The 24,628-nt window shown below is 42.4% G+C and overlaps 1 protein-coding gene across 1 annotated transcript; it reads right to left on the reverse strand.

Moving 5' to 3' along the window:
• Nucleotides 1–1,027: 1,027 nt before the first annotated feature.
• Nucleotides 1,028–16,164, reverse strand: ywhaba (tyrosine 3-monooxygenase/tryptophan 5-monooxygenase activation protein, beta polypeptide a). Its single transcript, XM_017684288.2, has 6 exons — nucleotides 16,013–16,164; nucleotides 8,048–8,348; nucleotides 6,760–6,883; nucleotides 4,077–4,240; nucleotides 3,805–3,900; nucleotides 1,028–2,934 (listed from the first exon to the last, which is right to left on the reverse strand). The coding sequence occupies exons 2-6, from the start codon at nucleotides 8,339–8,341 to the stop codon at nucleotides 2,878–2,880; spliced, it is 735 nt and encodes a 244-aa protein (XP_017539777.1). The 5' UTR covers nucleotides 8,342–8,348; nucleotides 16,013–16,164; the 3' UTR covers nucleotides 1,028–2,877.
• Between the last annotated feature and the right edge of the window lie 8,464 nt (nucleotides 16,165–24,628).

Consider the following 24,628-nt stretch of genomic DNA (forward strand, 5'->3'; position numbering starts at 1 on the left):
CTCAACACATGACAGACGTGACAGTGTCTGGAGATGCCGTGGAGAACGTTATGCCTCCTGCAACATCTTTCAAATTAACCGGTTTGGTGGTTGGTCAGTGATGGTCTAGGTAGGCATATCCCTGGAAGGACGCACAGACATCTACAAGCTAGACAACGGCACCCTGACTGCCATTAGGTATTGGGATGAAATCCTTGGACCCATTGCCAGATCCTGGGTTCCTCCTGGTGCACGAAAATGCCTGGCCTCATGTCGTGAGCATGCAGGCAGTTCTTAGAGGATGAAGGAATTGATACCATTGACCCCCCTGCTCACCTGAACTAAATCCAGTAGAACACCTCTAGGACACTGTTTCGGTCCATCCAACGCCACCAGGTTGCACTTCAGGCTGTCCAGGAGCTCAGTGATGCTCTGGTCCAGATCTGTGAGGAGATCCCCAGGACACCATCCATCGCCTCATTAGGAGCATGCCCAACGTTGTCAGGCATGCATGCAAGCACACGGAGAGCATACAAACTACTCCGTACCATTCTGAGATGCTGCAACGGAATTACGGCTAAATGGACCAGTCTGCTGCATTGTTTTATCGCTTAGATTTTTGGGGTATCTTTGAATTAAACCCTCTTAAGTCCATATCAGGAAAGATATTCGGCATATTTTTCCCATTGAGATCTGATTTTTCAGTGTTTTACTTTTTTTGAAGTGTGATATATATATAAATACATACACAATAAGTATATAAATAATATACTCCATGTATATTGAAATTTGTTAATATAAATGTGCACGTCTACCCATTCACCAACATCCCATATAAACTCAGAAGACTCATGTAGGTTCTCTGGTGGTTCTGGACGGAAAATAAAATGCCTGTGTTGTTATGGCGACGTCTGGTTCCCATCACCACCACTGTAAATTCATCTAGACCATTTTACACCAAACCTCCCACAAACTGGAGAAATCTCTGAAACTCCCTTTTAAAAATAACACTGAAGTGAACACGATGGTCAATAAGAACACAGGGAAATTTGGAACTGATAAAACTTTTATTTCACTTAAATTGTCTTTTACACTTTCCTGATTATAACATGTAAGGTGAAACTAGAACTGTTTAAAAGACATACACAAATCTAGTATTACGTCAATAACCAGGTTGTAGTAGGATTTATTATTTTTTTTTTCTTTCTATTTTTTTTTCTTAAGCTAGTCTAAATTTTTCACAACCACGTGCGCGCTAAGCGATAAAACCGTCACAGAAGCTAACTGTAGGCAGAATACTGGTCAGTAAAAACAAAGCAATTGGAGATACCAGATATACAGACAGGCTCGGCTCCACATTCACTACTGTATTTTTTCTCAAGCGTAGAATAACTGCCGTTTGTTCAGCTAAGGGGAGAGACGTTTGTTTTTTTTCTGCTTCTTCAGTGCATGAACGTTGTCTTCAGTTGGAGACAAGATGAGTTCTACACCTAAGTGGAATGTTATGGTGATGTGACAAGGTATTGTGACACTGAATGAGAACCAACTCTCTGTCTCTCTCGGGTCTCTCGAAAGCAACCGCTCGTCTAAGGTCCCCCCCGAGCCTGAGCCTGAGCCGAGCTCGCGTTTACAAGACTGGAGCACTACGCCTCTCGGCAGCACCTCGGATACGGCTGTAGTCCGCTCCCGGCCGCAAACTACCCCCAGTCCTACACCAACACGAGCCTTTCGGTGGAGACTCTCCACTGACGCCGAGTTCCCGCAGGACTGAGCTTAACCTGCGGCCAGAAAACAGACCCAAACAACCTCAGCGGGAATTTAGTGACTGGATTCACGTCGGCTGGGAAACAGATTTCTATTCAGATTGATTGACGGGGCAAACGAAAGTGTGAACGGTCAGCAGAGGGTTTTTTTTTTTTAAAAGAGGAAAAAAAAAAACAAACAAAAAAAAAAAACAAAACAAAATTACAACCAATAAAGTAACGGTTTGTGTTTAAGCAGGTTTACATTTCAATTTAAGACAATTATATTTACCTTATGTTTACAATTTTACAGTCTGTGTTACAGTGAGTAATTAACGCGAAGGAAAAAAATGGGAGAAGCATCTAGATTTTTTGTTTTTTTACTGATGTTACAGCACCTTTATGCCACCTGCACTTCCGAAAACGCGCTAGGATCGTTACAGTTGTCCAGTCTGATCTACGTCCTCGCTGTTCACTGATGGAATGCTTTTAGCTCTTCGTTAGATTTGAGTAGAAGTGGAATGACAAAACCTAGGGTCCCTTTTATTTCATTCTCAGACTCATGCAAAAAAAGTAAAAATGGCGAACATTACACGGCAACAACAGTAATGCATGTTAGTCAGTGTCACAATACAGCCTGTATCCTTCCTTTCTGTATGAGCTCGCCACGGAATTGTACCGCTCGCCCAAGTCCGTTTCGGATTATCCGTGGAGACGCGAGGGGGAAAAATAAGCATCACAGTGTTGGTTAAATTAAACGAACCTTTTTCGAATAAAACCAGCTGTCGCCAGTGAGCTGCAGCTGAGAAGAGAAAGGGGGCGCTATAATGCATAACCTGAAGAATTTTTAATTTTTTTTTTAAATATTAAAGGGGTAAAGAAGGATGGTCTCATTATTAATCCACTATTTAATTTCCTAATGCTTTCCCCACACATGCAGACAAATCTCACTCGTTTCCAAATCTCAGCCTTTCAGCGACTCAACGTCACCCTGTCACTTGATGTCAGAGGGGCAAAGACTTGTAGGTCGGGTACAATTCGCGCTGCTCGTCATACAGAAAGGGGGGTTATGGTGAAGTGGATGGAGCAGGGTACTATGGGCTGTATGTGTAAGATAAAGAGTGTGGGTGGATTTAACAGTGAAGTGCAGCGCCTTTTAGTTCTCCCCCTCGCCGGCGTCCCCTTCGTCACCCTGGTTTTCTGATGTCCACAGCTGCGGGAAAAAAAAAGGAAATAAGTATTATACTCAGGTCTGCACAGAACTAGGGCGGGGACAGCAAGCATTTAAAGAAAATGTATAATGAGGATGAAATTAGTGCTAAATATTGATTACTTTCATTATTTTTAAATCACAGGTGTTTCACAGGAACGTTCAAGTCCAAGACTGTTTCCATTTACCAAAAATGAACAAATAAATACAAACAAAAAAACCAAAAACTAGAGCTTCAGATCATAGACTGGACGGCACGGCTTCATGGCTGCTAACAATAAGTCAAAAAGTGGTCCCAGCTAGGGGTGGGCGATAAAACATCAAGATTTATGATGCATATTAAACCTCCAAAACACTAAAGATCTTCCCAATGCACCAGAAGCTTCACGTTTGGTCAATAAATTGAAGTGACCATTATCAGTCAAAAGTGCCACTTTTTATCAATAAATTAAATTAAGAGCTGTTATCAATAAGTCAAAATAAAATAATGGTGCTAGCAAGGGTTGGGCAATCAGAAAATATATATATATACATAAATAAATAAAAAAAGCTGGAGCACAGTGCACCAGCAGCACAACAACTTAAAAATTATTTTAAATAATTGTTAAGCGTTTTACACCCGGTGCTAAACGCAATTAAAATTATCTGCGCTTGCTTTTGCAGTGAAAGAGCTCTCTTTAAATAACATCATCCATAATGAGATTAGAAGCACACATTTTGATGTAATTTATGATGATGAATAAAATATAGTGCTCTGCCCCTCACAGACCTCCAGGAATCTTGGGGTCTTGGCTTTATTATCTGCTAAAACGCTTTTCAAAGAAAAGCCCCCCATAACGTGAATAAATAACGCTGTGATGAGTAAATACTCACAGTGAGGTTGTCCCTTAGTAGCTGCATGATCAGAGTGCTGTCTTTGTAAGAGTCCTCATTCAAGGTGTCGAGCTCAGCAATCGCTTCATCGAAAGCCTGCAGTGGTGAGAAACATACAAGCCTCAGGTCTTCAGTGAATAAACGACGCTTTCACTCTTTGCACTTTAAATTGAGTATTTCACAGAGATCTTCGGCTATCGTGACATGAAAAGGACTCGTAACAGAACTACACCGTCTCAATTTTCTCTTATTTTACTTTACACTTATTTTACCGTCTTCGCCAAACTGCAGGCCTGCTCTGGGGTGTTCAGGATTTCGTAATAGAAAACGGAGAAGTTGAGAGCGAGACCCAGCCTGATGGGGTGCGTCGGCTGCATCTCCTTCTTGCTAATCTCAAACGCCTCCTGGTAAGCCTTCTGAGAGTTGTCCACCGTGGCTGTGGAGCAAAACAAATAATTAATGAAATAGGAATGAAAAACAGCTTGTGAACAGGAGGTCGCCGATTCGATTCCAACTGAACGCCCCTCCCTCACCCCTCCCTTTCCAAGCATTTAGTAGAACCTGCACTGGCCACCAGGTTTTCTGTCATCACCTGTCCTGATTTTGTTTTGTTTCATGTTTTCTCTTTGTCGGTGAGGATTCACCCTTCCTTGCCTTTTCTGGTGTTAAATAATAAATCTGATCCTCCAATGTGAAAAATTGGGTTCTCAAACTTCTCACAAAACGGTCAGCCGACACCTGAGCCACCAGCACGTGACTGAAATGCCCCCGAGCAAGGTGCCTAACCCACCACCTTTTCCCCAGGCACTGTGGATAGGGCTGCCCACCACTCTGGGCAAGAGTGTATATGGTGTTTCACTAAATATACGGGTTAAATGCAGAGATGAAATTTCCCTGTTGTGGGACTAATAAGGCTCAGTTAAACAAGCACAGTGCACTAAGGCTGCTGCATGAATAAAAAAGCTCCAACACCGTTAGAAATGAAGATTCTGTTCATTCATCAAGGTACAAACAGTGTAAATGTTACCTCAAAAGGTTCTACAGTGGTTTTAAGGTCTGTTTGTGGACCTTAAATCAGTTTCCCCAGGTGAAACGTCGGTATTTGTACCTTTTCATAAGCAAAGGTTTTAAAACAGAGCAGTAGAGTAAAAGCCTGGAGGCGAGGCGGGGGGTGTGGAGTCAGTCCAGCTTAGAACAGATCATTTCAGTGGATTATGGTTCAGTTATGTTCCCTGACTAAAGGCACCGAGATGGAGCCTTGAGGGTCCCACCCCAGTGACGAGAGGGGAACTGTCCCAGTGACAATTTCAGGCCTTTATATCTGAGTGTAAAAGCTTTTAAACAGGAAGAAATATATTTTTTGGATGGTTATTCACGTATTTTAATTATGGATGCAGGCTTTGACAAATCAATAAGAGTACAGGGAGAAAAAACCATCACTGCTTGCAGTTTGATCAAGTTATTGGCCCCAGTCGATGTAACCGTTCCATTATCCAAACGTCCTCATGTATTCACAGATAAACACAAATAGAAACCGCCTGCTTAGGGGTGCAGTGTGTAAGATTCCAGGGGATCTATTAGCAGAAATGTAATGTAATAAAACTTTTCATTAGGTGTTTAATCACCTGTGACGACGCATCGTTACGCTTTCGCTATCTTAGTGAGCGGCTCCTCTTCCAACAGAGGCTGCCATGTTACACTGCCATGTTTCTATAGTAGTGCAGAATACACAAACCAAACAATGGCACCCTTCTTGTATTTACGCTGAAGTGGCAGCTTGAATTTGGTGGCGCTGTAGCTCCGGTTGAAAGACATAGAATGAAGGAGGATCAGTGACTGACCATTTAGTGTTGTGACATGTTTGAGATCCCACATTTTGACAAAAAAAGAGAATCAAACTTATTTAGCACAAGATAAAAACAAGAGAGGGTGAATCCTCGGTGTTAAGAGAGGAGAAAAAAGCAAAATAAGGATAGACGACGACAGAAAACCTGACAGCCACCGCAGGTTCTACTACACGCTTGGAAAGGGAGGGGGTGAGGGAGGGGGCTTCAGATGGCTGCAATCTGCAACCTCACCACTAGATGTCACTAAAGCTTACACACTGGTCATTTAAAAAGCTCAAAACATGCAACTACTTTATATGAAGTTTGCTGTTTGCTCTCTTTTACGGCTGGTGCCATGTTAATCACAGAATTGGAATTCTGAAATGTTCGAGCTCTTGGGAATTACGAATTTGATGGCCACCGACATTCAGGCTTTCTCTGCTTGAAATGTTTAGTAAAAAAAAAATAAGCACAAACTACTGATTATAATAATCGATTCAATCATTCTGAGAAATCAACGAAAAGCTTCTCTCTGTTCATTTTAAAAATGTTTATTTTGTAGCTTTTGTAATTTTGTATTTTGCTATTTTTTAAAGAGGGATTCAAAGAGAAGCTAGTTAGATTTCTGTTTACACCTACCAAAAAAGGGTAAAATTTTAATTTAACGCTTTTCATATTGTCATCTTGATGTCCAACAGCTTTATCGATCCATTTCATGTCAATATCATATAGCCCTACACGCAGCACGCACCAATTTCGGAAAAACTATAAAGCAATTCCCAAAAGCAGTAACACACAATAAGGTGCATGCTACTGGACATATATCCCCAACATCAGAAGACCAATCATCTGCAGCTTCTGCAACCACTGTAGAAAAGAAAGGTACTTTCCAGCTAATGAATCGTCGTGAAACACTTCATTACCACAAACTGCATTAGAGATGCCATTTAATAATAACCCATCGCTGCCCACCCACAAACCGACGTCATCAAATCTCCAAAATTAACTCAATAGGAAGTCTCTCTTTTACTTCCCTATTTGACAGCAGTTCTTCTGTCATAGCTAAAACATGCCAGATGCTTCTATTCTGCTTTAAAACGACAGAATCAAACCAACAAGTTCCACTCACTTTTCTTTGACTCTCCAGATGCCACCTCAGATAAGTATCTGTAGTAGTCTCCCTTCATTTTCAGGTAGAAGACTTTGCTCTCTGCCTGGCTAGCGTTGGGTATGAGGTACTTCTCCAGAAGGCCCTGGGAGGACAGAGAAGAAGCACAGATGTAACAGCAGCATTAATATGTATATCAACAATACCAGCCACCATTGGCCCTCGGAGAGACAACTACAGCCTTTAATAGTTCACTAAATGCAACACAAACACTCCGTACTAGGGCCCAGTCCCTTTTCACCCCTTGTCCGTAGCACTTAGCCCTCGCCCCCCGTTTAGCATGCTCACGTCAGGGCATAAGGTGTCCCGACTCTTATTGAGATAAGTGTTGGGGCTACATGAGCCTCCAAACGGCGGTTTTTCAGAGACTCCTCAGTCGTACCATCAGCGTTGGGGATCAAACCAGCAACCTTCTGGTCACAGGGCCAGTTCCCTAACCTCCAGCCCACGACTGCCCCCAAATAAACAGAGCATCACTTCACTATCAGCTACTAGCACTGCTCTGTAGGCAACCCTGCTCGTCTGCAGTGACAGCAGATGGGGGGGAAAGTTCAGCTCCTCACTGCTGGGCTTTAGTTATATTTAGAGATCATACGCCTTCAAAGAGGGGGGCAATTATTTATCACCACCCACCACTAATAATTCTTCAGCTTCTTATTCAAATATTCCTAAATTTAGCCAGTTAGCTACCGAGGCATCAACTACTACTAGCACATTTTTATGATCATTATGAAGGACCACAATATTTTGAAACAACATTAAACTAAATTCACCGGATATCACATTTTTAACGGAGAAAACTCTCACGTCTGTGGGTTTCTTCGTCTCGGTCAGCCGTCTTTTCTTTTGTTCTACCAACACTCTTTTTGTAGCGTCTCTGAAAAGCCTCCGTTTGGTGAGTCATGTAGCCCCAAAAGTTTTCCCTACCCCTCTAGCTCAGTAAAAATCAGGACCCTAACCCTAACTCCTAGGCGTGAACGTGCAAATAGAGGGGTAGGGCTAAGCAATAGGGGCAAGGGGTGGGGTGGGATTAGGTCATACGTTCCTGCCAAGTTTAGCTCCAACCTGCATCTAACAAGCTGCCACCTCTGACCCAAAACCTCTGAAGGGCCTCTGAAGACAAACTGCTAAATAAGGTGAGAGACAGACTGTGGCTGAAACTAGAAAATGCAGGCTGGAAGAATCCCAAGACCAGAGTGGGTTGACCACCCACACTGCCTTCGGTCCACCACAGCAGTTTTTTTCTTACCAGCACATCATTGCAGATGTCCTGTAGCTCACTCTCAATCTTCTCACGGTACTCGCGCGCCATCTGCTGCTTCTTCTCGTTGCCCTCCGTCTTCTGCTCAATGCTGGAGATGACCCGCCAGGAGGAGCGGCGGGCACCAACCACGTTCTTGTAAGCCACAGACAGCAGGTTGCGCTCTTCGTTGGACAGCTCACCTCCACCCTCTGTGACGGCCTTCATGGAAGCAGCCATGTCATCATAGCGCTCTGCCTGCTCGGCTAGCTTGGCCTTCTGCACCAGGTCACTCTTGTCCATGTTGATGCTGCATTGAGAAGACATTGTGATGTTAGATGCAGAAGCGGTGGGAGCATGGACTCAATAAAAGAGGTGGGCAACATAGCAAAATCTTATATCACGATACTCTAGGGAGTTTTTGTTTCGTTACACCATGGGTCAATATTTTTGTCATTGGATGAGCTAGAACGAACGAAGGAACACCACATTTTAAAAATACTACCAAAAACAGTGAATCCAATTACTTGCATTCAACACTTCCCATAGTGTGCTGCACTAAATCCAACTAAACGGGACTAATCAGCACTTTTAAATCCAACATGCAGTTGAGAATCCTTTTTAAAGCCCTGACGATATCCATCGTTTGCTCAGAAAAGAGTATTAAGACATTGTTTAGTAGTTTGAGTGTCTCATACTGTCTAATTCTACTTAATAGCCAGGTTTTCTTCTAACTAAATTCAAGCAAGAGACTAATGTCTAGGACTGGCCTGAATAATAATATTTTATTTCCTTATTTAGTATTCAGAAGATCTGTCTTTTGCTAACCTTTTTTAGACACCAACAGAACTGAAGCAGAGCTTCATGGGCTCCCAGGAGAAAACAGATTCACAATAAATGTGTCACGTTACACAAAAAAAATCAAATCATGCCCAAGTATTCCAAGCTAAAGGCTGAACCACACTCCCCCATGATTTCACGTCACCCCTTTTTATGTAAACAGCTTTTCTTGTGCTACTCCTTACATTTAAGCACCATGACATGTCTGACCTCCACCAAGGGAGGGCGAAAAAACATCAGGAGGTATTGTCAAAGATTTTGGTCAGAGGTTTTAATAATAATAAAATAACAACAAAATTACTGCATCATTTCTTGACCCAAGGCGCAAACACCTGCGAGTCACAATAGATATAGTTAACCATGTCATAGAAACAAAAGCGTGACACCTTCTTGGAGCAGCAGGACTAAGATATACGAGAACACAGCACCTAAACCGAACAAACCCCCCCTCAGGGGTGGCCTAAATAAATAAATAAATAAATAAAAAACACAAAAGACAACACGTCTGCTGCTTTAACCCCGACTCACATTTGTTGAATAACATTTGAATAATGTAGTGAAAGACCTATTATCAAATTTAACTGAAATGCCAATCCTATGTAAAATGTTTATAGTATATACACCGATCAGCCGTAACATTCACCACCTTGTTTCTACCCTCTTTGTCCATCTTATCAGCTCCACATACTGTATAGCTGGTCTTTGTAGTTCTACAGTTACAGACTGTAGTCCATCTGTTTCTCTGATACTCTGTTACCCTGTTCTTCAGTGGTCAGGACCCCATGGACCCTCACAGAGCAGGTACTATTTGGGGGGTGGGTCATTCTCAGCACTGCAGTAACACTGATGTGGTGTGTTGTGCCAGTACGAGTGGATCAGACACAGCAGTGCTGCTGGAGTTTTTAAAACACTGTGTCCACTCACTGTCCACTCTATTAGACACTCCTACCTTGTCGGTCCACCTTGTAGACGTAAAGTCACAGATGACAGCTCATCTGCTGCTGCACAGTTTGTGTTGGTCATCCTCTAGTCCTTCATCAGTGGACAGTTACTGCAGTGCTGAGAATGACCCACCACCCAAGCAGTACCTGCTTTGTGAGGGTTCATGGGGTCATTGGCCAGGGGGCACACTTGGGCAGCCCTGATCTAGACATTATTGCAGACCTCCTGATGAATTTGCTGATCAATAACAAAAAAGGCCTCAAATGCAACACGCATCAAAATCAGAGATAAACTACAAAAACAAACCTTAAGTGAATTCAACCAATCAGGTCACTGATGTCTAACATCAATCTATGAGTCTCCCTGTCAAAAACAAATGAAGCCAGAACGATGTGAGCATTTGTAAAGAATTAAAACAGCAGATTTTGTAGACTGTACAGCCCGACGCGTTCTCAGAGAAGAAAGCTCTGATTATTGAATTCTCTCGTTTGGTGCCAATCATCATAAACATGTTCAGCACCAGCGAATTGAAGCACAGCTCACTCAGAAGCAGACAAAGCCTTTACAGTTTACAGTGGTGGCTCTTCTGACTAATCAATCACTCTTAATCACTGTTTCAGAAAGAACGCACATCAACACACTTCACCGCTGAAAAATACCCAAATAGATTTTATTGCCCAGGTCTAACTCAAGGTATCTCATCGTGCTCCGGAGCCTTAGACATGTTCCCTGATCAAGTCCACATTAAATGCTACTGGCTTTATAGCTGGTGCTGTAACAGCTTCAGGCCAATATATGTCCACTGGTGCTAAACTCATGTTTACAAGCCTTACTGCTCTATTCTGATTTTTCGGATTTGATCTTTTGCATTTGTGTTTAAAAGGTATATATATATACACACACACACACACACACACACACACACACACACACTTTAACAGCCAACAACAATTTTCTATATAAAGACCGAGTTACAGCATCCTGAGCAAAGAATGAAGCCCCATGTGTGTAAATCTGAGCTTCTCTGTGCTCTCCTCTGTTTTCTGTCTGACCACACGTGCATGTTAGACCGTTTACACAGCAGGTAAAAGTGGCCCAAATCTGATTTTCCCACCAAATCCGATTGTTTGGTTTGGCTGTTCACATTATTTTTCAATGTGATCGGTATGCGACATCAGTCTGAACAGATCAGCTCCTAAACCGCTTCACGTGGCTCGATCAGAAGTAAACAATCATGACTGTCAGCGAACGCCTGTCGCTCCCAGAGCTTCAGTGTCGTCTTCGCCAGCATCACAGGAACGATTATGAAGTTCCAGTTGTTGACAGCTGGGCTCATCACCCACAATGTGTTCGAGTTCGCCATAAAAAGAGCACGTGATCCGGCCACAGCTGCTTCTGCGGTTCGAGTCCAAGTTTACTTGACGCTGCAGCCTCGGTCTCCTCCGGCCATGCTCGCCCGTTTCGTTCGGGAAAATTTTTTTGAATTTTTGAATGAAACAGAAACATCAGCCCAAATGTTAACGAGCCTCAGCAGAGTGAAATTATGAGTGAATGTCGAGTTGTACTGACACCCGTTTTGCTGCAGATCAGATTTCAGTACCACATACGAAAGCGTCTCAAACCGGAATTGAAAATGTCAGATTCTGTGTATTTATCTGTTCACACTCACACACATCTGAGTCACGTAAAGAAAAAGACCTTTTACCTGCTGCGTAACCGTAGCCTCAGTCCTGCCCTGTGACCCTCCCCATGCTTTGTTTTGCTGTCCCCATACAGTGACAACCCACACAGCATTGTGTGGGCACCACTTAATGTGGAATAGGAAAAGTCGAACAAGCTAAGGCACCAAATGTAGTGGAATGTGAAAGTTGTTTCATCTAGAAGATGAATATTTAAAACCTATATTTTGTGTTTGGTTTCAACACGTTTACATCCACGGAGAAATCTGATTACTGATCAGAGAATTCTAATCGGATTTCTAGATCAGAGTATAGTGTTTACATGACCATTTGAATAATTATATAACTGCAGAAACCCGACTACGTTCGGACTGTGTGCATGTACATACACGTGGTCATTTTATGTAAAACATGCTCATATTTGCAAAACAAGTGTCTTAAAGCTGCGCTAAACACATTTTGGGGATTTGGAGACCCCTATGGTGGAAATATGTAATTGCATGCAACATGCAAAACATTCCGTAGCGCAAGTTGTTTCGGCCCCCTTCCCCAAGCGGATGAATCTGACGACTAAAAGAGAATTCAAAGAACTCTGTCTAAACTTGAAGCAGCACCATCTGAGGATGTGAATGAATCATCTACTGTATCATCACCTCAGAACCACCACACACTGATATCATTAGAGGTCTAAACATCGTTTAGACGTTTTCATTGTTTACCTCCTTTTACAGTCTGTACGCGTGATGTTTCAGGTTTTGTGTTTATTTTGTTTTTTACATAATATGAAAATTTGTCCTTTACACTGTATGTGAATTTCATGATGAATGGACCAAAATAATTGGCCCAAAAAGACTTGGAAAAAACTCTGATTCCATTGACTTGCATTAAAAGTAAAGCAGGTTTTTCCTTCTCCTGTAAATTTTTTCCATTTTGGAGATACAAGGTTTTCTTCTGACAACAGCGATATATATCTTTTTTCAGGGTAGTACACAAACACTGAAAGCACCCCCCCCCCCAACATTTACTTGCCCGCTGTGTCTCACAAACGTCAAATAGGAAGTGCGACTGTCACACCTACCACTGCCGAAAACCTCAACAAGCCCAGGCGAGCACCTTCACTTATATTTACTACTAGCTACCAGAACTTTACACAAAGTTTGAAGTAGAAAATGTGATCTACCTTCAAGAAAGGCTCAAAATAACTAAATTTGCCTTATTCTGCTTCCCCCCTCTCATTTCAAAACAAGGATAATCTTCCCCACCAGTAAAATCACTTGTCAAAGGCTGAGACGTCCACAAATCATCAAAAGACTTCTCCATCTTCACGCTGTGCTCCTTCTGACCACTGCGTTTCCTTTATGATCTAAATTAAATGCACTGCAAGAAGTTTGTTGGTTATGATTATTTTGCTAATCTAGTAATTCAAGAAGCACATCATACCTTTTATGATGGCCAAAAAAAAAAGCATAATTCATGGTTAAGATGTAAACAAACTCATTGAAATCAGAGAATGACTGACAGCAAGTCAGTATTCATAGTGGTGGCAATTGGAGCTGGTGAATTATTTGCCTCTAATAACCACCTCACAGAAATTTAATAGCTGAAATGGTCATGGCTCACGTCTAGGACATTGTTTTATTGCAGGTTTAAAAAGGTTTTGGCCAAAATACACATTAAAAAAATAAATAAATTCAAGGCAGAGAGGTACATGCAGGCCACTGAAGGACAAAGCAGCCAGAATAAGACTAGACTCGCCATCATCTGTATCACTTATACGGCTTATTCTAAACAAGTCAATAATGTGCCTATATTTGTGTAGCTGACACTGAACCCTGGTTCCCATCACAGTCACTGTGAAAAGCTGGAAAGTCAACAAACCACTGCACATGCAACCATTTATGAACTTGTTTACATCTCAACTGCTAAATTCTGCAGAAATTTTTGGTGGAATTCCCCTTTAAGCAGGCAAAGCTTTGAAATGACTGAACAGCCTCAAACAATTCAGCTTCCATGCTAAAATCTTAAGAAGTTGCCCTTGACTGTGAGCAGCGTGGCTTACAGACAGAAATCTCTGGTGCCAAACCGGCACGACTGGCACTATCGAACAGACACTCTCGCATCACGGCAGGAAAACACTGACTGGCACTTTAAAAGCACTCACACTTGAAGTGGCCGTGATCGGACAGTGATGTAATCCTTTCCCAGATATCTGACTATTAGCTACACCCTTAAAAAAAAAAAAAAAAGACAGTTCTTCCATGGTTCTTTAGTAAAGGGAACAGCTCTGTTTAGAACCATGAGTTCTAGATAGAACCACCTGCATGGTGAAACAGTCCTTCTGATTGTGATGCACACAGTTCTACATACAACCCTTTTGAAAATGGTTCCACGCAGGACCACAAAGGGTCCTTCAGGTGTTTGCAATGTCAAGCTTATACACGACCGAAGAACCATGCAGCCATTCTCCATCATTAAAGAACCACTTAAGTATGAAATGGCTTATGGAAACAGAACCATTTTTAAGTGTACCTGGCACTTTAAAAGCACTCACTCGATGACGTAATCCTTTCCCAGGTATCTGACCATTAGCCAAGCTCATAAAAAGACAGTTCTTCAAGGGTTCTATAGTAAAGGGCATGGTTCTGTATAGAACCATCTGCATGGTGAAGTGGTCCTTCATATTGATGGATGGTGTGATGTACACAGTTCTACTTACAGCCTTTGAAAATGGTCCTATGCAGCACCACAAAGAGCTTGTATACAACAAAAGAACCCCTTTTTGGTGCTACAAAGAACCATGCGGCCATTCTCCATCGGTTCACCATGTCAAGAACCATTTAAGTATGAAATGGCTCTAAACAGAACCCTTCCCTTTACTAAAAAATGTGTAGCTGGCACTTTAAACGCAGTAGCTGTGCTCGGACAGTGATGTAATGCTTTCCTAGGTATTTGACTATTAGCTAGGTGTTTGCATATCGGTGACAACGCCCAGGGCGTCGTCTACACGCATGAATGGACTCAGCTCTACTACTTCATCTCAGGTGAAAAACCAACAGGTAACTTAATGGTGTCACAGATGTAAAACAAAGTGCTGAAACACACCAAACGGCTTCAAACCCACAAACCACCCACCCGACTACATCATGAAAGTCTTCACATTTCTTCACACCTGACTTGCCTCTAAACTGTGAATTATTAAGACTGTTGAGACAAATAAACCACTAACAATACCACCTAAAAAAATGAGGGTTCTTCAAGAGTTCTTCAGTAAAGAACTCAGCTTGGAGCCATTCGCATGCTTCAGTGGTTAAGCATGGAGAAACTGTTCCTTAAGTTGATGTACCTGGTTCTGTACAGCACTTAAAAAGGTTTTACTACTGTTACAACGTCAGGCTTTTGACCATTTTTGATGCTTACTTGGGGCCAGTTTCAAAGGTGGCTTACATACAGAACCATATACACACCTGAAGAACCACTTAAGCACCAAAATAGTTCTACTGTTCCAAGCTGGGCATGGTAACAAACCCAAAACCTCCACTGCTTTACAGACCCATTTCCAGAAAGGTTCCCTACACAAACCCAACACATTCTCCATCGATGTGAAGATCCACTTCACCGAGCAGAGAGCAGTTTAAGAAAGAAAGGGCTCTTTACAGCTAGATCTCATAGTTCTTAACACCATCACTGCATTTACCGAAGAACCCGAGAAGAACGAACCGCCTTCTGCGAGAGTGTATGTGAAACCCGCAGCCTCGCCTGATCATGGTGGATCGAGACCAGCAGAAAAGGCCTAAAACGCGGCCTAGCGAGCTGAAAATCCAGCCATCCCCCCAAAAAATGAGCCACAGAGGATGCTTTACTGAGGGGGTTCTGACCGAAACTCGCCAAAACGACCGGGATCTCCAGCAGCGCCGCGGCAGAGCCCTGCTGCAGTAAGTTAGCCGATAGGCTGCTTTAATGCTGCAGTGCAGCGGCAGAACGGGTTAGCACGCAGGCTAACAAAGTAGCCTCCCAGCTACGCCCTCTCCCCCTCTCTCTCGGATTCACTCATCCTTTGCGAGGTTTACACAACAGAAACGCGCTCTGGAACATTTAAGCCCAATAAATAAACTCAATTTTAGTCATCTCCGGCGAGTTTATGGCGAACTCCCTCCGTCTTTTTGTCGTTAAAGCGCGGCGAATTCCACCGCCGCCGTCCGTTAGCTTTAGCCTGGATGCTTTTCGCGACGGGCAACGGGCGCAAGAGCTTAACGCTGGCGTTAAATAACTGTCGGGCACGGAACACAAGCGCACAGACGTGTTTATAGCTCGCCCCGGGTGGTAAAGAGGGCGATATTTCACCGAAAACCCGAAGTGGGGAAGCTACTCAGCCCTCAAGGCTGGCCGCAGCGCTTCGGCCTGCCGAGTCCGAGCGGAGACAGCCGAACCACAATAGCGCGCGCCTCCCGCCATTCACAGCGGCGGAGACGGAGCGGCGTGCGGCACCGCGACCGCGTCGGGCGCTGAAACTCACATTTAAATAAAGTCTGAGTCCCGCTTTGCGCTCGCTAATGGACCGGGAGAACCGAGCCGTCCCTCCGTTTTCGCTGCTCACGGTCTTCAAGGGCTGCACCGCTTCCGCCTGCGCTAACACTTCCGCTTCCTCTAAGCCACGCCCCTCTCCCTTCTCTCCTCTCCTCTCCCCCGCCAGCCCCCACCCCCCCACTCCTCCTCCTTCTCCTCCTCCCGCCGGTATCCACGGCAACCACATGCACGGGTTTTCCTAAGCGGCTCAGAAGGGGCCGTTTACGTCAGCGAGCACGGCCATGGCAACCGTCGCAGCATGACGTGCGCGGTCGCTCCGGCAACCGTTGCCGGGAGGCGATTTCGAAGAATGAAGAAGATATTTTATTATTGTTATTATTATTTTTTATAAGCTCCTAATATATATATGTATTTTATTTTTAAATTATGAATCATTACGGCTTGTTAAAGGCTCAAATACGTTTCTAAGCTTCTCAGTAATTATATTCTTTGGCCTCTGTTTGTTTGTTTGTTTGTTTCTTCATTAAAGCTAACGGTTCAGTTTGGAGCCAAGAGTTCCATACAGAACCATTTCATGCTTAAATTGTTCTTTGCATGGTGAAAAGGTTTTCCAGATTGTGTTGTTTTATGGTTCTACGTAGCGCCAAAAAGGGTTCTGCTGTTACCATGTCATGCTCGACTGCAATAGCAGCGACCTCTATGATGCCATATAGAACCATTTACAGAAAGGTTCTATACAGAACCCTATACACAGACTCCATTAATCTGAAGAACGATTTCACCATGCAAAGAGTAGTTTAAGCATGCAAATGCTTCTATATAGAAGCTCATGGTTCTAAATAGAACCACTGGCATTACTAAAGAAGCCTTGAAGAACCTTTTTTTTCAGTGTGTCCTTTTCCAGGTTATGCAGTTCTCTAACGCACTGTCCTTTCTTCACTGGAACACGATCTAGTCTCGGATAGTTTGTGTCCTTCTTTGAATTGGGGAGATAAACAGTTCAGATACTAGAAAAATACAACAAGATTATTTTCATTGTTGTTTATTATGAATCTTCACTATTAAAAATATTGTAGAATCAACTCGGTTCTCATCAGGGGTGTAGCCAGGATTTTAATTGATACTTATTAGTCCCACAAACCGGGAAATTTCACCTCTGCATTTAACCCATCTGTGAAGTGAAACACCACATACACACTAGTGAGCACACACACTAGGGGGCAGTGAGCACACTGGCCTGAGCAGTGGGCAGACCTATCCACGGCACCCGGGAAGCAGCTGGGGGTTGGGTGTCTTGCTCAAGGACACCTCAGTCACGTACTGTCAGCACTGGTGATCGAACCTGCGACCTTCCGGTCACAGGGCTGGTTTCCCTAACCTCCAGCCCACGACTGCCCCAAGTGCAAAAAGAATACTGTCCTCTTATTAAACAACACAATGTTATTTGTCTTGTTTGCTTGCTATTTAAGCAAGAGAACCCGAGAGGGAGTGTATCATCGTGGAATACCATCCCGGCTGTGATCTGGTGGCCGTAGATCATCTCAGCCGTGATGTTATTGGTGATAACTCACTCCTCGAGTGTCTCTACTGCTTTAATACAGCAGTTAAATAAATACAGTAAGAAATTAATAAACTGGCCGTGAACGCGGCGTTTAATATGTTTTAATGTTCAGTTCCTTCCTCCTAATTATAGCTCCTTAACCAGCAGCTTGTTGCTACGTCAGAGTAACGAGCTCCACCCACTCGCTGCTCAGCCGGCAGTTCGTCCTCCAGCTCCTTACACTAAATTCCCAAACTGGCGTCACCACTGAGCAGCTTTTCTGTGTTTTATTGGGTCAGTTTTACGGCTCAGTCTGATTTGGTCCGACTCTGAAGATCAGACACGTCTGGCGAATGGTGTTGGGTTCATTTCTGGCTGATTCCAGGTTGTTCAGCTGTTCTTCTGTCACAGCTGCCGACTGAAAAGCTGCTCAGTGGTGACGACAGTTTGGGAATTCAGTGTCGTCTCGTCTTCAGAGTCGGACCAAATCAGCTGTCGGTCAGATGTGATCTTAACAGTGTCCGTTTTCTGTTTGTGATCAAAGTAAGAAGTAAAAACGTTCAAATGGCTTGAGCATCTCCTACAGCTGTCAGAGTCGTTGCTTAGCAACGGTGTCTCAGCTCAGTGATACAGTGTTTGTAAAAAAAAAAAAAAAACCTTTTTGGGTGCCTTATAGGACCCTTTTCAAAACATTAAATATGTTTGGGTACAATTCGCTCATACTGGCCACTGGATATTCAACATCTCTGCATATTGGATATTCAACATCAACACTCTCTGAGGATGTGAGAAATAGAATTTTTGCTCTCCACAAAGACGCCTAGGCTATAAGAAGACTGCTAACACCCTGAAACTGAGCTATAGCACAGTGGCCAAGGTCATACAGCGGTTTTCCAGGAGAGGTTCCTCTTGGAACAGGCCTCGCCAGGGTCAACCAAAGAAGGGTCCACGTGTTCAGCCTCATATCCAGAGATTGGCTTCAAAAAACAGACACATTAGTGCTGCCAGCATTGCTGCAGAGGTTGAAGAAGTGGGAGGTCAGCCTGTCAGTGCTCAGACCATACGCCGCACAATGCATCAACTCGGTCTGCATGGCCGTCGTCCCAGAAGGAAGCCTATTCTGAAGCTGATGCACAAGAAAGCCCAGAAACAGTTTGCTGATTACAAGCAGTCCAAGAACATGGATTACTGGAACCATGTCCTGTGGTCTGACGAGACCAACATAAACTTGTTTGGCTCAGATGGTGTCCAGCATGTGTGGTGGTGCCCTGGTGTGGAGCACCAAGACAACTGTCTCTTGCCTACAGTCAAGCATGGTGGTGGTAGCATCACGGTCTGGAGCTGCATGAGAGCTGAATTCCAACATGTCCTGTGACATTTTGAAGCAGAGCATGATCCCCTCCCTTTGGAAACTGCAAGGCAGTTTTCCAACACGATAACGACCCCAAACACACCTCCAAAATGACAACTGCCTTGCTGAAGGTGAAGAGGATGGACTGGCCAAGTATGTTTCTAGACTTAAACCCAACTGAGCACCTGTGGGGGATCCTCAAGCGGAAGGAGGAGGAGTGCAAGGTGTCTGACATCCACCAGCTCCGTGATATCATCATGGTGGACTCACTTGTGCTGCCAGCTATTTAGACATTAATGGGTGTCTGTTGAGTTTTATTCAGAGGACAGTAAATCTGCACTGCTATACAAGCTGCACGCTGACCACTTTAAGTTATATCAGAGTTTCATTTCTACAGTGTCGTCCCATCAAAAGATAGAATAAAATTATAGTAAAATATTTGCAGATATGTGAGGGGTGCACTCACATGTATCGCTGCTACTGGAACAAAACCTTGTATCTCCATTTTTGAAGTTTTTCCGTTTTTGACATAATTTAAAAATGTATGTTGTCCCTTACACCGTATGTAAATTTAATTAAGAATGGACCAAAACAAACAGCCCAAAATCACTTGGAAAAAAAGTCTGTTTCCATAGACTTCCATTAAAAGTGAAGTCGTTTTTTCCCTTCTCCTGTAAAGTTACCACTTTGGAGATAAGAGTTTTTGTTCCAACAGCAGCAACAATTATAAACAACATTAAAAACATAATTAGATTCAGATTCAAGATTCTTTATGGTCCTTGAACAGAGCACAACGAAATTGGGTAGCAGTCCTAACGGGGTAAAAAAGATCAAACCAGGAATAAAGCAAAACTATGGGCTACTGTAAAATATATGTATATATTTTACATATAAATGTAAGATATTAAAAGAAAGACTACATAACTTAAAACTAGTATAAAAAAAATTAAAATGAAACCCTTCAACTAAAATAATTCAAAATAAAGTTCTAAAAGTAAAATAAGTAAAATAAGGACAGTGGACATAAAAGAATGTAGCAGCTGTGGTTTTGCACATGAGGGTATTGCAATACATTAAAAAAAAACATTAAATTAGAAATTAAATTAGGAATTAAATTAGGAGAGTTAAATAATCCAATTAAAAACTGAAAGTTAGATTAGGATTAAAAAACAAAGTGCCGTTACAGAGTAAAAGGGTTAGAAATGCCAACAGTGTTTAAAATGAGCTGAAAGCTGCTCAACCATGAATTCATTTAAAATGTCCAGTGTCGAGGGCTCTTCTAATGCTCTCTGTCCACTCGGTCCATTTAAGACCAGCAGAGAAGGTTGTTACAGCAGGTCAGATAAATATCCTGCTCCTGCACCATAAAGACGTTTATAGAGCAGCACCGGTGGACAGTAACTAAGTAACTGAGTAAATGTAATTAGTTTCTGTACTTTAGTATTTTTGGTGTATCTGTACTGAAGTTTCTCCGTTCTGGACTTTTTCCTTTCACTCCACTACATTTCAGAGTCTAATATCCGACTTTTTCCTCCTACATTTTGAGAAATCTGTCGTTCCTTTTGGTTTCTGTGTGTATAAAAACGTAACAAGTCAAAACGAAAGAAACGCAAAGCCAGAGCACCAATCAGGGCCCAGCGGTCACTTTGTTTAGAGCTGGTTTTGACCTGTTGGTCATACCGACCCAGTGCAGCACGCGGTTCAACGTCAGCGCAGCAGCGTAAAACTTTGGGAGAGTCTGTTCAACATAAATGATGAACTAACCTAACTTTGTGTAAATAGAGCTCAATATAGAAATATGTCCACATATGCAGTCGAGACTGACGCGGCTTTTTTCTGAATTTCTACAAACACCATTTCATTTTATAGTAAATGAGTTTGGGCTGGTTTATGTTTATGAACAAACGCCTACAGATCAACATACAGTTCCTGACAGAAGTTCTGTCGCTTATCCATGTTGTGAAAACAAAAGCTTATAACCTGAGTTTAAATTCATCCATTGGTTTTAGAAATGATTCCTATGAAAGCTGAAACCCTCCCAAATGAGGTTTAATTTTCGAAAATAAATTTGCTTCACTGCAGAAATATTGATCATTAAATGGTTCCATTGACTTCCATTAAAAGTAAAGGCGGTTTTTTCATTCTCCTGTAAAGTTACCATTTTGGAGATACGAGGTTTTGTTCCAGCAGCAGAGATATGCTGGTTTTGCTTGTTTTCAGGGATGTTTGTGTCTGTTATGGTTGTATTTCTAAGTACATTGAGCCATAATTTGAGCTGATTGGTTGCTGATTCTTCACGCAGAAGTACAGCTGATCAATATGTTTACAGATTTTATCTATGTCTGATCGATATCAGTCAATACGCAGGGTTCATATATCAGCATCGCCGCAGGAATGGCCACATCAAGCCATCACTACACCTTTAAAAACGATGACTCTTCAAGTAAAAAAACGTCAGCACTCAAAGAACTCTTTGCATGATTAAATGGTTCTTTGCATTCTGATTGAGGGAGAACGTGCTGTATATGGTTCTATATAGCACCTTATTGAAAATGGTTCTATATAGCACAAAAAAGGGTTTGTCTAGTCTTACATTCTTGACATTAACCCTTTTTAGGGCACATGACACTAGAACTCTTTTCAGAAGGGTTCTATATGAAACCCATCAACTCTCTCTCTCTGTTGGGGCTCAGAGTGAGGTTCTAAAGCTAAAGCAGTAGCGCTCAGGAGAGAGATCTCTAATGCTTATGTTGAGGGTTCTATGAGTCTTTATTTCATATGCAAATGTTCTATGCATTACTCATCCAGTTTTTTAGGTCATAAAGAAAAGTCATGCTGTGCAGAAGACAGAGAGACCATGGTAAATGGGGTGTTGGGGGGTGTTGGGGGTGTTAAGTTTCACAGGGAAATAGATTACAACACTGTAAATCAATCAGGTAATTCACAGCATTAGCCAGTAGGGGGCAGTGGAGACTGCTCTATCTGAAACTACACTCCATCAAGGGTTCTTTAGTGAAGAAAATGGTTCTATAAGCATCTATGAACATCCAAAGAGCCCTTTGTGTGATTAAAGGGCTCTTTGCATTGTGAAAGCATTTGATGGGGAATGTGTTGTATATGATTCTATACACTTTAATTGGATGTTCCCCTATAGATGATCTATAGATGGGTCATTCTACAGAAGTGTCCACTGTTCGGTCTCTACACAGGAGTCACTGGTGTTACTGACCGTCATCGGTGTTCCTCATAATAAAGGAAACACCAGGGACGTTTTTAATGATCAATGCATTTTCCAGAACGGCTGCTGCAGAACATCAAACCACACGCTGTCAATCAGGGAACGTCCACTAAAATATGGAATTTAATCCATTTGTCTTCTATTTTTTCACAGTGACCTCAGAGTAAAGTCGGTCGCACCGGTGACGTCAGCTAAAAGCTTCGTATGAGATCATGAGCTGAATGAGAAGATCTCTGAGAACTGAGAGACACAGTGGACTCACCATGAGCTTTTCTTCAGAGATCCTCAGAAAACAGGTGAAAGGAGGTCGAGTGACGTCATCGGTGTGACTTTTATTTCAAAATAAGAGATTTTAGTTACGTGGTGACACCAGTGACACGACTCCTGGGGGACTTTCATTATATATTCTATAATATTTATCTGGCTTTCGTTTTCTTTATCATTTAAATCATATTTTTCATAGTCATGTAGAGATTATTGTGGTTAAAATAGTAGAAAAATGTGTTTTTTTCTTATGTAAATATGGCCTCAGCCATCACACACGACTGTGGGGACGAGCTCTTCTGTGGTGATTGGAATTCTATATGATTGATTTAAAAACCAATATTGCTAAATTGAAGCTCAAGACAGTGTAATTGTTAAAATAACTTATTGCTTTTTTTTAATGTAAATAAATTGTAACCCTGACACGGTTTTAAGTGTAATATATCTGTAAACGCTAGAGACACACAAATGGACGGAGTCTCGTCTTCAGAGTCTGACCAAATCAGCTGTGGGTCAGATGTGATCTTAAAGTGGCCATTTTCTGTTCGTGGCAAAGTGAGAAGTAAAAACGTTCAAATGGCTTGAGCGTCTCCTACAGCTGTCAAAGTCGTCGCTTAGCAACCGCGTCTCCGCAGACCAATCAGCTTGCGTGGCTGACAGTTGTGTAAGATTATGTAACTCATTGTGAAGTGATTTTATTAGGTAAATTCATCTCACCGTGTTGGCGGATAATTTTGCTTGTTGTAATAAATGTGTCTGAAACCAGTTAAACGATCTGCCACTGTGGTGAGATCATTTTACTCGATGCAATTACTTAAAATAAATAAATAATGTCTAGAAATAAGCTGGATGATCTTATAGTAAGTGCACAATCATCTCAAAATAAGAAAGGAGATATATTGACTAGATTTAAGACCTTTTCACGTGACATGATGCTATGTTTTTGCAGTGCTCATGTTCAGGATGTTGTTCATTTAGAGGACGCCAGAATGTGGCAAGATGCTTCCAAACCTCATTCTGTAGCCTCCGCAGCAATGAAGCGCTATGCATGAGTCAGACCACAACGAAGCCGGGATATTTTGGGACTGAATGGATGTAAAAGGCCGAAACGAGCTCAGTATTCAGCACAGGAAGTGATAAAAATACCAAAATGCTGTTTTTGCTCCAAGAGCTGCTGCTGTCACTGATCGACACCAAACAAACACAAATGAGTCTCTCATGTTGCACTTCTTCTAAAATAAAGTAGGGACTCTTCTCGAAAAGGAGGGATGGAGGAGTCGTGAATAAAATATAAGGAAAGAACAACGACAGAAACAGATAGAAAGAATTAAACGAGGGGCCTGGTTTCGTCCTCGGGCGCTGGAGCTCTGTTGGAAATGCTAATAATAAATAAGCCAGCTATGGAGAGGGCTGCATCGACAGACGTCAGGTGACGAGGCAAGAAGGCCGGATCCCGGGGGTCTGAGAGTAATTTCTGCAGCCGCTGGTCTCTAAGGAAACCTGCAGCAGACCTAGTTAAGAGCGAAGTATGAGAAGCCTTTCGGTTCACTAAGCAATCATAGCCTTTCTCATTAAAGCTTGTATCCGGTCATTCGCTGTAGGCTGACTGTAAACATTGCTGATAACTGCACATAATGGATGCATGACGTACACTACCAGATCTCCAAGATGATCCAGACAACCTTATAGTGTGAATTTAGCTAATGTAAAGCTTCAAATCCTACATTTTTCTCGTATCTTCTTGTTTGTGTTGGTTTGCATAACAAAAATGGCCATAATTCATTTTTACATGACCATTTTCCAACCTGTTTTTTTATCTATTAACTCTTTAAACTATGTTTGTTACTGTGCCTTTAAGACTGATATATGTAAATATGCTCTGTTCTGATTGGCTGCCCCAAATTGTGGCTCATTCAAACACTCAATCTGGGTTGAAACACTCCTTATAACTCCTTAAACTATGTTTGTTACTGTGCCTTTAAGACTGATATATGTAAATATGCTCTGTTCTGATTGGCTGCCCCAAATTGTGGCTCATTCAAACACTCAATCTGGGTTGAAACACTCCTTATAACTCCTTAAACTATGTTTGTTACTGTGCCTTTAAGACTGATATATGTAAATATGCTCTGTTCTGATTGGCTGCCCCAAATTGTGGCTCATTCAAACACTCAATCTGGGTTGAAACACTCCTTATAACTCCTTAAACTAT

This window comes from Pygocentrus nattereri, chromosome 26, assembly GCF_015220715.1.
Source record: "Pygocentrus nattereri isolate fPygNat1 chromosome 26, fPygNat1.pri, whole genome shotgun sequence".
NCBI classification, from domain to species: domain Eukaryota; kingdom Metazoa; phylum Chordata; class Actinopteri; order Characiformes; family Serrasalmidae; genus Pygocentrus; species Pygocentrus nattereri.

Bases quoted from the DNA above. Each gene is read 5' to 3' on its own strand.
- ywhaba (XM_017684288.2), bottom strand. From the start codon at position 8,341: ATGGACAAGAGTGACCTGGTGCAGAAGGCCAAGCTAGCCGAGCAGGCA. The intron at 4,241-6,759 runs GTGAGTGGAACT...TTTGCTCCACAG, and splicing joins ATCTGGAGAGTCAAAGAAAA to CCACGGTGGACAACTCTCAG. The intron at 3,901-4,076 runs GTAAAATAAGTG...TCACCACTGCAG, and splicing joins CCTGCAGTTTGGCGAAGACG to GCTTTCGATGAAGCGATTGC.